Below are 14,584 nucleotides of genomic sequence, written 5' to 3'. Positions count from 1 at the left end.
GCAAATACAATGTCGGGTGTTGGAGAATGTGCTTGCCCTCCCACATCACGTCATCCAACGGCAGGTGTCGCCAACGTACCAAGTATTCCTTCACAGTGCGGTTCCATAGGGCCCTCTTACATACGTTGAGGATCTCAGCAGGTTCCAAAATGAGTTTTCCTTCTTCATTGAGTGGTAGAAGGTCGGTAGCAACTGTGAAATTTTATCCTATGGCTTTCTTCAAACAAGAGACATGGAAGACATTATGAATATGACTACCGTCCGGAAGTTCCAGCTAAGGCAACTTCACCAATGCAACGAGTTACACAATAGGGGCCATAGAATCGAGTTTCAATTTCTCCTTTGCCTTTTCCTTCAATAAGGATTGTCGATATGGCTGGAGCCGAAGATAAACCAAATCCCCCACTTCGAAACTTCTCTCTATTCTGTGTCTATCGACGAACATCTTCTGTTGATTTTGTGCCCTCTGTAGATTTTCCTTCGAACATCTCAGAATGTCTTGTCCCTCGCCCTTGGTGCGTGATTATCGCCTAGCACTGTGTCGATGAAGGAAAGAGGTTCGTAACCGTACATAGCTTTTAAGGGTCCCATTTCGATGGACATGTGGTACGTGGCATTGTAGCAATATTCTCCCAGATGGATCCATTTTACCCACACTCGTTGTTGTGCAGAAACATAGTTCCGAAGCTATCCTTCAAGCCATTTGTTCACAATCTTTGTTTGTCCGTCTATCTGCGGATGGTAACTTGTACTTGGTGATAGTTCTGTCCCTACCATCCGAAACAATTCTATCTAGAAGATACTGATGAATCATCCATCCCATTCACTGACAATGTTTCGGGGTAACCCGTGTAGACGAAAAACTTCTCTAAAGAATAGATCGGCAACTTGTGCGCCCTGAAGGTCGGAGGGGATGGCAAAGAAATGTGCATACTTTGTCAATTTGTCAACCACCACGAAAATACAATCCTTTCCATTCACCTTAGGAAGCCCTATTATGAAATCCATCGATATACTTTCCCACTTATGTTTGGGAATTGGCAAAGGTTGTAGTAGCCCGACAAGAAGAGTATGTCGGACTTGTTCTGCTAGCAGACCGTACACTCTCTTACATACTGCAACACACCCCCTTTAAATCCTTTCCATGAAAACCTCTCCCGAAGACTTCTGTAAGTTTTGAGAAAACCCGGGTGTCCAACTGGGGGTGAGTTGTGTACTTCCTTCAAGATTTTCTAATTTAGTTTGGATTCTGGCACCAAATATATATGGTTTTTACAGTAGATGACATCATCCACCACTATGTACCAATCATCGTGGGTGTGGCCATCCATTATTTCACAAGAAAATGTATTTTTGGAATATTCTACTAACAGATGTGCCTTCCAGTCAGCGAAAATCTAGTCTAGTGAGCAGATGGTGGGTTTCCAGGACAAGACATCCGCAACCACATTGTTTTTCCCTTTCACATATTCAATGTCAATCAAAAGCTTGAACCTTGCTTACCCATTTTTGTTGTCGTTCGTTCAAGTCTCGTTGCTCCAAAAAATATCTCAGATTGTTGTGATCCGTACGGAGGACAAACTTGGCACCCTAGATATTGCCGGAACTTGGTTAATGCATGAATGATGGCCAACATTTCTTTGTCCTAGATGGAATATAGGCATTCTGTTGGCTTAAGCTTCCTGCTCTCATAAGCGATGGGGTGTTTATCTTGCATCAATACTGCTCCAATGCCTTCCTCAAGTGCATCGCACTCCAAAATGAACAGTCGAGTAAAATCAGGTAGTGCAAGTACGGGACAAGTGCTCATGGCCTCCTTCAGCTTATCAAAGGTGAGTTGTGCCTTCTCATTCCACTGGAAAGACCCCTTCTTTGTTAGATCTGTTAAGGGTGCGCTGAGCTGAGAGAATCTTTTAACAAACCTCCTTTAGTAACTGCACAGTTCAAAAAATCCTCACAAATCTGTGAGTGATTTTGGGGGAGGCCAATCAAGGATAGCCTGAATCTTCTCTTGATGCACTTGAACTCCGTATTTACTAACAACATGCCCTAAGTACAATGTTTCTATCATACCAAATTCACATTTGGACTGCTTGGCAAACAAGGACTATTCCTCCATGATACTTAAAACTTCATTCAGATGCTTCAAGTGCTCCTCCCATGTCCTGCTATAAATAAGATCATCAAAGAATACCAATAAATACTTACGCAATTGCTTGTTGAAAATGTGGTTCATGCACGATTGAAATGTAGCAGGTGCATTGGTAAATCTGAACGGCATGACCAAAAACTCATAATCTCCGTAGTGACAACAGAAAGCTGTCTTCTCCACATCTTCCCTCGTGTGGATCTGATGATATTCGGAATGGAGATCTATTTTTGAAAAATAGACCGCGCCATGCAATTCATCCAGTAGCTCATCTATCCTTGGAATGGGATATCTATTCTTTATTGTTTTTTTGTTCAACGCGCGATAGTCCACACACATGCGCATCGTCTCGTCCTTGTTAACCAATACCACAGATGATGCAAATGGGCTAGAACTGGGACGGATCCATCCTTTAGCAATTCCTAAATCGTCCTTTCAATCCCATCTTTGAATTTCTTGAGGTGGCGGTACGGTGTGGTTATGACTGACTTTGCTCCTGATTCCAACTCGATAGTGTTATTCAAACCCCCGATGAGGTGGTATGCCAGGAGGAATATCCATGAAAACTTTATCATGTCTACTTAAAACATCCTGAAGTTCATCATCTTGTGGAGGTGTTCGACACCCCTTTATAGGTTCTGTCGAGATAAGACAGTGCACAGCCCACGCAACGTCATCGTGCAAAAAAATTGCCTCCATCCGATGTGCAAACACTTCCTTCAGACCTTCATTTGTCATTCCTCAAAGGACAACTTTCTTTCTGTCAACAACAAAAGTGAAGTCCATCCGTTTGAAACTCTAAGTGTATTCATCAAGGATCTCCATCCATTGTATGTCAAGAATAACTTCCATGTCAGCCAGGTCCACTATGAAGAAGTTCTCAGTCACCGTGTGATTTGCCATTGTGATACTCAGCTGAGAAACAAGGTGCATGCACGGCAGGAAAGTCCCTCCAGCGACCTTGACCTGAAAGCCTGCGTGCGCCTTCGTAGGTAGACTTCTTCGTTTTACCAAGGATGAGTTTATGAAATTTCGAGTAGCTCCACTATCCAACATCACCGTAACCCTTTGTCCTTGAAGGGTACCCCGTATATGAAAAACTGTGCACCTCGGGCTACTACCCAAGGCAATGGTTCCTCCGCGTTGTACCAAAGCAACAATTCTCTCCGTACGGTTTAAACTAATGTTGGTGTCATTGTGGGGTTGGTTATCTTCGGTCGGTATTTCTTCCTGTTCGTCCTCATCATCGAACACGACCTCAATGTAATGGATCTTCCCCTTTCCGAGGTATCGGTGGCTAGGCTCCCAAGGTCCCTTGCAGTTGAAACACAATTTCTTCCTTCAGAGTTCCTGTCTGGTAGCTTAATCCAACATCGGCTTCTTGGGCAGAGGTTTGTCCCTCGAAAACGTTGGCGGTTTAAAATGTAACTTCGAGAGGATGATGCCAATGACGATGCCATACTTCGTGCTTTATTGATTGCTTCTGACAGGGTGGCAAGATTGAACCCTTTTACCCAACCTTTCAGAGGTTATGTCAGTACCCGTCTTCTTTCAGAAATGTCCGTGACCAAAATAGAGAGTTTTTGAAATTCTGCAATGAACTGATCGACCGATCCAATTTGTCTCAATTGTGCCAAATCTTTGAAATTGAGCTGCGGCTATTTACCATCAAATCGTTCTATCAATCTCTCCATGAATTTCGCATAAGTATTTATTGGATCATGCCCTAATGTGATAGTGTCATGGTGCCACCATTCATGCGCAACTCCCTCCAAGTGTAGCGTGGCAAATTTGATTGCTTTCTCTTCTGGCATAGGATTCAGCTAGAAGTAGGTATCGGCTTTCATTATCCACACTTGTGCAAATATGGAACCGGATCCATCAAATGGAGACAGATTTACCTTACTCAACTTTCTTCTAAGATCATCGTTAAAGTATCCTCTATTTCACCTCCTAAATATCTCATTCTCAGATCTACATAATCTTTGTAGGATATATCTTCTTCAAGATTTGCATTCTTCCAATCTTCTCTCAGTTGTTCTTGCATCTCTTTGAAGGTTGGTTGTCTCCCTCCATGTTGTGCCTCCGTCCGTAGTGGAAAAGTCAGCATGGAAGATGGAGAGTGTGCTAGCTGAGGGTTTGATTTACCCAACATCAAGCCTGCGCTGTGACCATTTTGTTCTCCAGAAATTTTGTTGTCCACCAACTTCTTGAGAGTTTCTTCCATGAGTCGTCGTGTATCAGTGATCTGTGCCTGACTCCTAGCAAGTTCCCTCAGTAGTGCCACAAGTTCGACAACGGTCGGTTCTAGTTCGCCAACTATTCGATCAACGGAATGTGTCCTTCTCTTCCGACTATAAACTCTCATTCATTGTCCACAGGCTGGCAAGATCGAAGCGCTCTGATACCACTATAATGTTCCAGTCCTCTTTTATGATCAGACGAATGGATGAAATGGTTTACTTGTGCGGAAGAGTACAGATGATGAACAATATGGATACAAATCTGCTTAGGAAAGTCCGTACGAATGGCTACAGGAGGCTGTACAGGATGCAAAAGAGGTTGTACAGATGCCAGGAAGGTCGTACGACAATCTAGTCTACGCCACCCGATGGAGAAATGACCGTACGGGAGGAATACTTGGTCGTACAGTGCCAAGAGAGAGTCATACGGTGGAAGGGATGGTCGTACAGCAAGTTGTATGGTGGGTGAAAGGAGAGGGAGTAAAGAAGGTAAGAGGAGAGGAAAAAGGCCATACAGTGGCAAAAAGGGCATAAGCTATACAATGTAGAGTTAAATGATATGGATGGCGGAGGGATGAGGGCCATACGGTCAAGGTATGAGCAGTATAGAAAATGACAGGAAGCCACACGGATAGGTATCGGGAACCAAAACGAAATACACCCTTGTTCAGACACAAACACAATAGATCCTGATGAAAACCACACAATAATAGAGATTTGAATGTGAATAATAATTGCCAGAAGATAATTCTCCGATTTGCCAGATGCAAGCGAAGTATTACATGCAACAATAGAATAGGGTGAGGGTTGAATCCCACCAAAACCGCACAAGCCAAATAGGGAAGATCTTTCACTTCCGAAATGGTGAACAATCCTGAACTCCAAAAGGAATTCGCAATACAGAGAAATTAATCCAAAAGCATACCGACTACAACCTACAAGCCGTGCTCAAATAACCATCTGGAAACTTTCCGAGAGTGTACAAAGATAGCCGACGACGACACAAACTACGGAAACAAAAGTAAAAATGGGTCCAAGATATATTAAATCAATCAGCCCGTTACAAAAGTTTGATTTTTTTTTTTTTTTTATAACGGGAACATTACACCAACCCTGAATGATCCTAAAGAAAACTGTAAGGCATGATTCTAGCATCGATAGAGATAAGCAAGGCAAGCAATAATACCATCCTGAATCACAAGAAAATGCTCAGGATAGAATGCCATCCTAGGTCGAAGACCTCCTGAGGGATTACTCCAGGTAGTGGTAATGTATTGTCTATAAATATCCTGTCTAATGTGCTCATTCAACTCCTGACGTGAGGGGAGAAGATGAGCAGTGTTGATGTCATTTTTGTACCACTACATAACATATCAGCAATTGAATATCTGATACGAAGTATCAAACACACAATTTCTCTCTTGAAAAGTTAAAACTCATGGGACATGAGAATAACTCCAATGTTCCTTACACCTATGGATACTAACTCAGTATATCAATGTGATTTGTTGGTAATCATGTACGCGAGCTTACGTTATTCCTTCAAGGACAACTTAGATTTTGGGATGATGGTAATGGTGATTCGGTACAAGTGTCAGATGATGTTGATGGTGCTGGAGGGTGAGTGTTCAAATGACTTATGCTTTCTTAACCTTCTTCAAAACCTCGACTAATCAACTACTCATTATTCTACTCCTACTCCTATAAATGGAAAAATTAGCAAATGGATGGGGATTGAATCTAATGAAAGTTTACCAGTGGCTCCACCTCCAAAGATGCAATGATTCAAAGGAAAATAAACTAGTTTATCACACAAGGCTTCCCAACAAGCCACTAGGATGCTAGTGGCCTAGTTATTGATCCCCATCAAACATCCACTAATGCTACCATGCAACTATCCATCTACTCTTAATCTTACTTAGCAACTTGAAATGAAATCTATTTTAGCAACTTTAAAATGAAAATCTTATTCTAACTAGTGGAAGTAGAAACCATGCAACAATACCAAATGTTCTTAATCACCATGCAAGTCACAACAATGATAAACAACGGCAATTTTGGCATTATCTTATGCAACAATTTTCTCCGAGCACTACAAATGAGGGCAAATGGCCTTATATAGAGGCCAAAATGTACAACTGACAATAGAGATAAAGAGGCAAAATCGACAATCTAGATTGAATCCTAAAAACCCTAATTAGGGTTGCCACCCCATCGGGCAATGAGAAAACACCACCATGTCAATGGACCAATGAAAAAAGTGGAAAAGTGGCAACTAATGAGAAGGCACAAAAATGGTGGCCACTCAGAATTAGACATTTGTCCTACCCTAGAAGAAAGAGAAATTGCCACTTGGGCTTACATCAAATGATCTTCTTTTTCTTCATTCTTTTAGCTAAGGCAATGAACTTAGCTAGCCTTTTGTTGAGTTCTTTCATGGGAGGGCAAGGTGTATGCTTTATCTTAAGCTTAGCCGATTTTATCATGCTATTTGCTGCTTGTAGTGTCTTCTTGTGGTCCTTCTCATACTCTTTTGCGTATCCAATAAAGGCATTAAGGGAGGAAAGGGTGCCCAAATGTTTCTTCTCGATAGCAACCTTTCCTAACTCGTCCAATCTCGATCCAAGCAGTGTCTCATTGATGTCCTCTTCTCTGATGTCCTCAAAATCAAGTGCCACCCCAACGTTGCTCATCATGGTTGAAATGGAAATGTCGATGCCTGGGCTATGTTGTGCAACTGCATTCTGTATCTCCTCGAATGTTGTCAATCTGGTAATCAAGGCAACAAACCAAGACTCAACTATACTCAATCCTCCTTCATCAATCAACTTGGCCCTTTCCAAATATTTCTCCGGTAGCCCAATGAATGCATGTAACCTAGGAATAGCTAAATCCTTGACCAAAAGGAAATCCTTCCACTCCTCTTCAAATACTCTAAATTTGTTTCTAATAGTCACTAATGACCGGAATGTCGAGATAAAGGAAGGCAAGAAATTTTGCCCATCTTGGATTGTATCATGGGTCCAATCCTTGAGTTCATGTAGCTGAGCCGCTATCTCTTCTATATTGCTCCCACTGTCTTGAGGAAGGGCTAACTGGTGCAACCGTTGGATAGGCTGGCAATCTCTACAATATTTGTTCTCGGCCTCCAACTTTATGATCCTTTCATTTGCCTTCCTCAATCTTTCTCTTATTGAAACTATGCCCTCCTAGATCTCCTCACACTCCATTGCATCTGTGTTTCTTCCCAAATTATGTTCCACTATTTCATATTCTTGAGCTGCAATCTCATCCAATGCCTTGTTGACTATTGGTATAGCAATCTGAACCTTTCGATGACCATCACTGTCATTCCTGATTACTTTTGCCACCATTTTTGCCACTTGGTTCTCGCTATCACCCTTTTCTATTAGCCCTTGGATGTCTTCAACTGTTCGGGCACTTAGTATCTCGGCTCTTGGCATAAGCATTTGCCTTAACCATAGTGGTGCAGTGCATCTCCCCAAATCTGGATTTGGTTCGACTCACAAAGCATCACCAACAACCTCGGGTGTCCGACTTATTTCCTCAATATCAATCGGTCCATCTTCTTCTCCACTAGTAACTGCCATGTCATCTCCTTGTTGGTTTTCTGAAAGAGGAGAGTATTCGGTACTATCACTGTAACCACTTGACTCTAAATCAGAGCTCACTTCTACTGCGGTCCTTTGTTCACTTGTGTTATCTTCTTGACCTCTAGCCTCAATTATACTTTCCCTTGACGGTGCTACATGTTGTCTCTTCACTGGAGGTTCCCGATGTTCTTTGTTTTTCTCAACCTCCAAAGCTCTCTTCTTGCCTCTAATTGTTTCTTGTTGTCGGCTACTTCCCTCACCCTTTTGTCCGACTAATTCCATTGGACCTTCTTTTGGCTTCATCTTCTCATAAGTAAGGGGTATCCTTTGACTTTGTAGTTTCCTTAACTTTCCATTATACCACAACTCGGTATGCAAATCAACTGTCCTTGTGACTGCTTCCAAGGAAGGATCCTGATGATCATCCCAATCTACTGGATTCAACTTTGTTCCTTCTACTATATCATAATCTTCTCTCAGCACATCTCCATCATCTTCTAGTTGATCGGGAATATCAAGGCCTCTCCATTTGATATCTCTCATCATATTCACCGACAACCTTGAGAAAGCTAGCTTTCTCACATGAAAGTCATCCTTGGCATTGGCCCAAAAGTCTTCTATAGTGGGAACATGTTTAAATGCATATCCGTAAGATACCTTGATAAGACCATTAGGATCAAATCCTCGCCTTACTCTGTACCATCCTAGATGATACCATTCCAATTCCTTCTCCGTAGCTGCAAAGGCGACACGATTGGGGCAACTATCATTGCCAATTCTGAATTAGAAGGTAATCCCTAACTTACCCTTGAGTTTCATTATTCTGTCATAATGCTCAAGTTGCCTAGCCAATTCCATCAAAACTACCTTGTCGGGTGGGTATCTTGGAAGCCTCTTAGGACAAACTATGCTTCCTACTACTCTAATGTAGGTGAATTGCGGAAACTGGATAAACCAACTCCCATATTTCTTTATCTTTGCTTCTACTTCCGATGAAAGTGTCTTAGCAGGTGTCCCTTGTAATACCCTTACTGTCTTCATGGCAAAGGCATCACAAAACATTTTGTAATCTTTGTTGTTGTGCAAATGAAGCTGTGGATAGCATTCATGCACCAAATATTGCCCCGGCCCACTACCAATTTCTCCTAAAGCCTTAAGTCCTAGACTTTTATACAATCTAGCAATTAGATAAAATAGATAGGATCCCATGTAGAATTGCTTTTGGTTTTGTACGGTTCTAAGTTGCAACTATAGATTCTCGCTTATGATCCTCGCCCAATCAAATCTTCTTTTTCCTTTTTCAATTTCATCAATAAAGTACATCCAATTTTTGAATTGCATACCTTGAGCTAGGCCCAAGATCCAGCTGAGGAGCACAATGAGATTGTTGTATTCTAATTTGAAATCTGCTGCTATGAGCCTTAATGATCTGGTTACTCCTTTCTTTCCCTTGTGTAGCCAATCCTGTTTTAGATGCATGAAATAAGCTTCTTGGTTATCCTGAAATGACTTGGTTGCCTGATCCATCATCACCACTGTCATGCTCTTGTACTAGAGAATGTTAAATGCTTCTTCAATCGCCTCTCCGTCAATGTTGGCCAACACCCTCATCCCTTCATCAAAAATGATGGATTTACTAATCAGATCAAACCTGGATGCACACTCCATAACCAATTCTAGACAAGGCAAAGTAGGAGGAAAAGCTGCTGAGTGTACAATTCCAGTTCTGTATATCTTCTTTGCCATGGGGGATTGTCTTTCCTTTAATTTGTCCTTTACCCGTATCATATTTACTGTACCGACATTGGTATCGGTTATTCGCCTCATTTTCGAAAAGAAAGTTGTTTTGGGCATCATATCCTCTGTCTTTCTTAGTATGTGTTCCCTTAGAGTTCTTACTTGCACTAACATTTACCATCCTAAACACTTATTTCTGCCCCTTCATTCTAAGTGATATGGACTACCCTTATCGATCTCCAACTTTCTTTCTATCGATAGATTCTAACTTATTTCTATCTCACCAAGTCCTATCACTACACTTATCACTCTTCAATCTTCAACCTAGGGGTGAGACTACCAATTATTTCTGCCTCTTCGTGCCTTAAGATAAACTACACTTATATCTCCCAACTTCAACCTAGGGTGGTCTAGCTTATTTCTGCCTCTTCAAATGTCTTATCATGGATTCTACCCTTATCAATCTCCAATCTTCAACCTAGGATGGGATGATGAAGTGGTGGATGATGAATGCAAGAAGAATCAAGAGAAAGAAAACTAGACAAGAACAAAAGAGCAAAATCTGCTTAAGGACCACTTTCAACTCTAAATGAATTGAATTTATCTTTACCAATGGTCAGGTCTTCTTTTCAATTTCGGATCAGACCTAAGAATTTCAAGCCCCTTGCAAATATTGATACCCTAGCTGAAGAAATCAGAATTTTGTCCACTTGAAATTGCCCATGCATGTGTCAAAAAAATCAGATTTAATCGCCTATTTTCTTCACCAACCAAAATCGTCCAATCTCTAGGAGAAAAATTGCAGCCTCTTTAAAAAATCAGAATTTTGTCTTCTTGAGATCATCCATGTACCTGCCACCAATTGAGTTTTGGACCAAAGAATTTCCTCACAAACAAATTGCCAATCCTCAAAGGCAAAATTTGCAGCCTCTTTGCTAGAAAATCAGACCTTAACAAGAATCGGCTAGGGCAAGGAAAATCAGATCCGCCTTAAAATTTGCCCAAACATGGAGGAAATCAAACCTAAACCATGAGAAATCTGCCTTTGCAAAAAATCGCCAAGCATGGAATCTTCTTTTAGCTCATAAATCTGCCTTAGAAATAATTCGCCAAGCATGGAGAGCTACTCCCTTTAGAAAATTGCCAAACAAAATGAAAATCTGTCCATTGCCAAAATCGCTAAGGCACACTAAATCTGCTCCAAGCATGGAAGAGGAAGATGGAAGAGTGAGAAGACAAGGTTAAGGAGATCCCTCTTATACCCAATCCACATGCCTTCCCTAGCTGGCCAACTTGCACCTAGGAGAGGAAAAAACATTAATTAGTGCACAATCTAGTCCAAATTAAATGATAAGCCAAAAATTAATTTTTCCATAATGAAATTTGCATTTTTAAATTGTCGGTTAGACCAAAATTGCAAAAATAAAATAAATAAAGCTTTGGAGATGCTAGACGTTTTCATTTAATGGCGATTTAATAATTAATATATCATTAAAATTCGATTTGGGAAGCCAAAATTGATTTTTTCAATTTTAAATTACTAATTTCTCTAAATATTTTAAAATCTTCAAGGCAGATTTAATCCATTTAATGCCAATTTTTGCAATTTAATCTAAAGTTGATTTTGCCATGCAATTTTTATTTTTTTATTTTAATAAAATCATTTCTCTAGAATCTAAAATCGATTTTCTAATTTGATTTCACTAACACAAAATTAATTTTTTCACCGAAAAATTCAAGATTTTCCAAAAAAAAACCAAATCTAACAAAATTTCATTTTTTGAAAATCACTTGAGTTTATACAATTATATCCAAATTTTTTAAAAAAATCGTCTAAGTACAAAATTCGCAATTTTATCTTGCCAAGTGTTGTTCTTTGAAATTTATTCAGCCTAAGGATAAAATTACTTGTTCTGGAAAATCAAGTTAAAGCCAGGTGAAAAAAAATCTAACCATTTTTCCTAGCCCGAAGGTGTCCAAGACATAAAATTTTCTAAAATTGGAAATTTTTGGACAACTTCAAAAAATTATTGCCAAGGCAATCAAAACAAGGGGGTCCCCAAAAAATTTTGGAGCAATGATGTGAAAACTTCACAACAAGCAGGAGCATCAAGTGAAAACTGATAAAGAGGAAGACAATCTATCTCAATACCAATCGAACCTAACAAAGAGGTGGATTGGACATACCAACAACGAGATCTAGTAGAGATGTCAGATCTCATAATCTCAACAGAAAAACAATATGCTAGATGAGAGTATCTGTGTTGGTCAACCTCCGACTCCATAAAACCATGAAGCCAATGAAGAAACCAAATCAAGTCAAAAATGGTAGCAAGTTTAAGAGGATGAGCTCCAAACTCAGCTAAGACAATGCTGTGAGGGGTGAGTCTGTGACATCTTATAATACACCATAACATCAACGTCTGAATCAAAGCCCAATCAGAGGCAATAAGAGAAAGTCCCCAAGCCATCAAGCCATAGAGGACTGTCGGACGAACCAAGGAGTCAAAAAGGGACAACTTGGACAAAATATCCTGGAAATGATGCCTGAAGCACTATCTTTCCAGCAAAGGGAACCCATGCCCTCACTAACTCTAGGGAACCCATGCCTTCTAGAAGAAATAAAATAATATTTAATACCTTCTTTTAGATAAGATAAGATAAGATAATGATATTAATGTCCAACAAAAGACCACCAAAAGGTCTATGGGACTGGAGGATTACAACAATGATGCTGGCAATAGTAGGAGTGCCCAACGGTATCTGAAAACTAAAGAAAACAACAAAACAGAAAGCAAGAAGAAGAAAAGAAGAGAAACAGAAAGAAGGCCAAGACGAAGACTCTTTTAATTTATTTATTTAACTTTAGTCACTTTTAATTTAATTAATTAAAAATAAAGTCACCTTTTAATTTTAATTTATTTAATGACTTTATAAGAAATTAATTTAATCAATTTCTCCTTATTCCTCCACTTAGCCTTCGGAGAATGTAAAGGCTAAAAACTCCATTAAAAGGCTAAAAAGATGGGGACATTACAATTTGTATCTTTTAATTTGAAATCGTAGAAATCAGTTAAGAAAGTTAATTTAGTTATCTTTCATATGGAATGGATATAATCATTGCTCAATTTTGGATTATAGTTATGATGTATTGTTTCTCAACTGCTTCATGTCATTCCGTTATGATATTCAGTTATAATCCTAGAATGTGTACTTATTTCCAGCTTAGTGAAAATGGTATGTTACAGAGTCCTACATGTTCACCAAAAGGTGGCCAAGCCAAGAATCCAAAGAGACAAGCATCTGGATGATCCAAGTTCTTGCATAAACACATGAAGTGGAACTGTCAACTTTTTTGCATAGCCATCACTTCTTGCAAATCGATCGCTTCAAGACTGTCATGGGATTTTTTATTAACAAGGCCATCTCCAATTCATACTTGTGAAATAACCGGTTCCTTTATTACGCACTTGCTGCCTGCTGACTTACATCTATGTCATTCAAGCTATTTACTTTCTTTCTTGTGCAGGCTTTCAGCATGCAATACAATAAGACCACGTGTACAAAAGAAGATTCTAGAAATCATCATTTCTAGAGAACAAGCCAGCTCTTGCATTCACATGCAAAATAACTAAGTAGAGACACTGTACAACAATGAACAGACAATATCAAAAAATAAAGTATTATTAAGTTTTCTACCACTAAGGAGATTCAAAATAGTAAAGGTAACATGGTGGACTAAATTGTTTCCATCTTCTTGTAACATTGATTGCCATAACAGGTTGTAACTTTTAAGTTCATTACTTCTTTATTGCTAAATCATTGACTTCTCTAAGTATTTGGGGCAAACTCTATATGTTATATTGAAGTGTAAAGATCAAAATCACAGCTCTAAGAGAAAAAAATACTCCACTATAGAATCTCACCATGGCCCAGAGCCATCACCGCTGCTTTCTGTTGGGTTTGCACTTGTATCCCACACCTTCAATGTTAAGTCATCACTGCAATGCATGTTTCAAATTTTTCTTTAGTGTTGGCAAAATATTGCTCCCTTAAGTGAAATCATTAAACAGGATGCAAAAATGGGAGACTGAAAGCATACCTGCATGATACCATTCTGTCTCCACAAGAATTAAAGGATACTCCCCATACCGTTGATGTATGACCACTGAAAAATTCACAATGCAAATAATTTCAATCTTTAGTGGTGTAGTAAAAACTGATGTCCAAACTCCAACAATGCTTTGATGTTAGCAAGGTCAACTAGTCATGGACATTGAACCTGAAAATACAATACTAAGACCATTGATAGCATAAATTGTGTACAACAAGCAGCAACATAGCATGATGACAGCAAATACAAATTTATAAATAAACCAAAGGTTTAAGCTGAAATAAGAAACCCAGAAAAGTTGGAATACAGCAGAGTAAGAACAAGCTCTGGAGTAGAAGGTGAACCCTCATCTCCGTTGTTCTCCATTTTGCTTCTCTTTGCTACTGTTTGTGATCTTTGTGTTTAGTTTTTCTGTAAGGTTTTCACACCATTGCGCCATTGCAAATGGGGAACCCCTCTTTTTGCTTGTAGCTGTTAGGTTTCAGCAGTTGAGGTGACAATTCAAAAATTATAAGTTGAGTAGTGGTTGAATAATCAAGTTGTTGGGTTCTGAATACAAATTGGTGTGTTCAGATTAAGGTTCTACTAAATCAAGTCACAATGGTTTGAGATAAAAATACAAGTGCATTAATATTTTGGCAAGTCAAATTGTCCAGAATATATTATAAAAGCATATTTTATGAATAAGGGCCTTAAAATCTTTATAAAAATTGATTTTCCATACCTG

The 14,584-nt window shown here is 39.5% G+C and overlaps 1 protein-coding gene across 1 annotated transcript in view; it reads right to left on the bottom strand.

Annotated features, from left to right (window-relative positions):
• EMB1345 (Transducin/WD40 repeat-like superfamily protein) overlaps positions 1-14,584 on the bottom strand; it is a 93,257-nt gene that overhangs the window by 37,336 nt on the left and 41,337 nt on the right. The window contains exons 5-6 of the mRNA XM_089811099.1: positions 13,846-13,911; positions 13,670-13,744 (exon numbers count right to left, since the gene is read on the bottom strand). Coding sequence (XP_089667225.1) covers positions 13,670-13,744; positions 13,846-13,911 — 141 coding nt within the window. The remainder of the gene's footprint in view (positions 1-13,669; positions 13,745-13,845; positions 13,912-14,584) is intronic.

This window comes from Cupressus sempervirens, chromosome 11, assembly GCF_028749045.1.
Source record: "Cupressus sempervirens isolate cs-2001-9-10 chromosome 11, ASM2874904v1, whole genome shotgun sequence".
NCBI lineage: Eukaryota > Viridiplantae > Streptophyta > Pinopsida > Cupressales > Cupressaceae > Cupressus > Cupressus sempervirens.
Note: the sequence above shows the minus strand (reverse complement) of the source record. Positions and strands in the feature narration are given on the sequence as shown.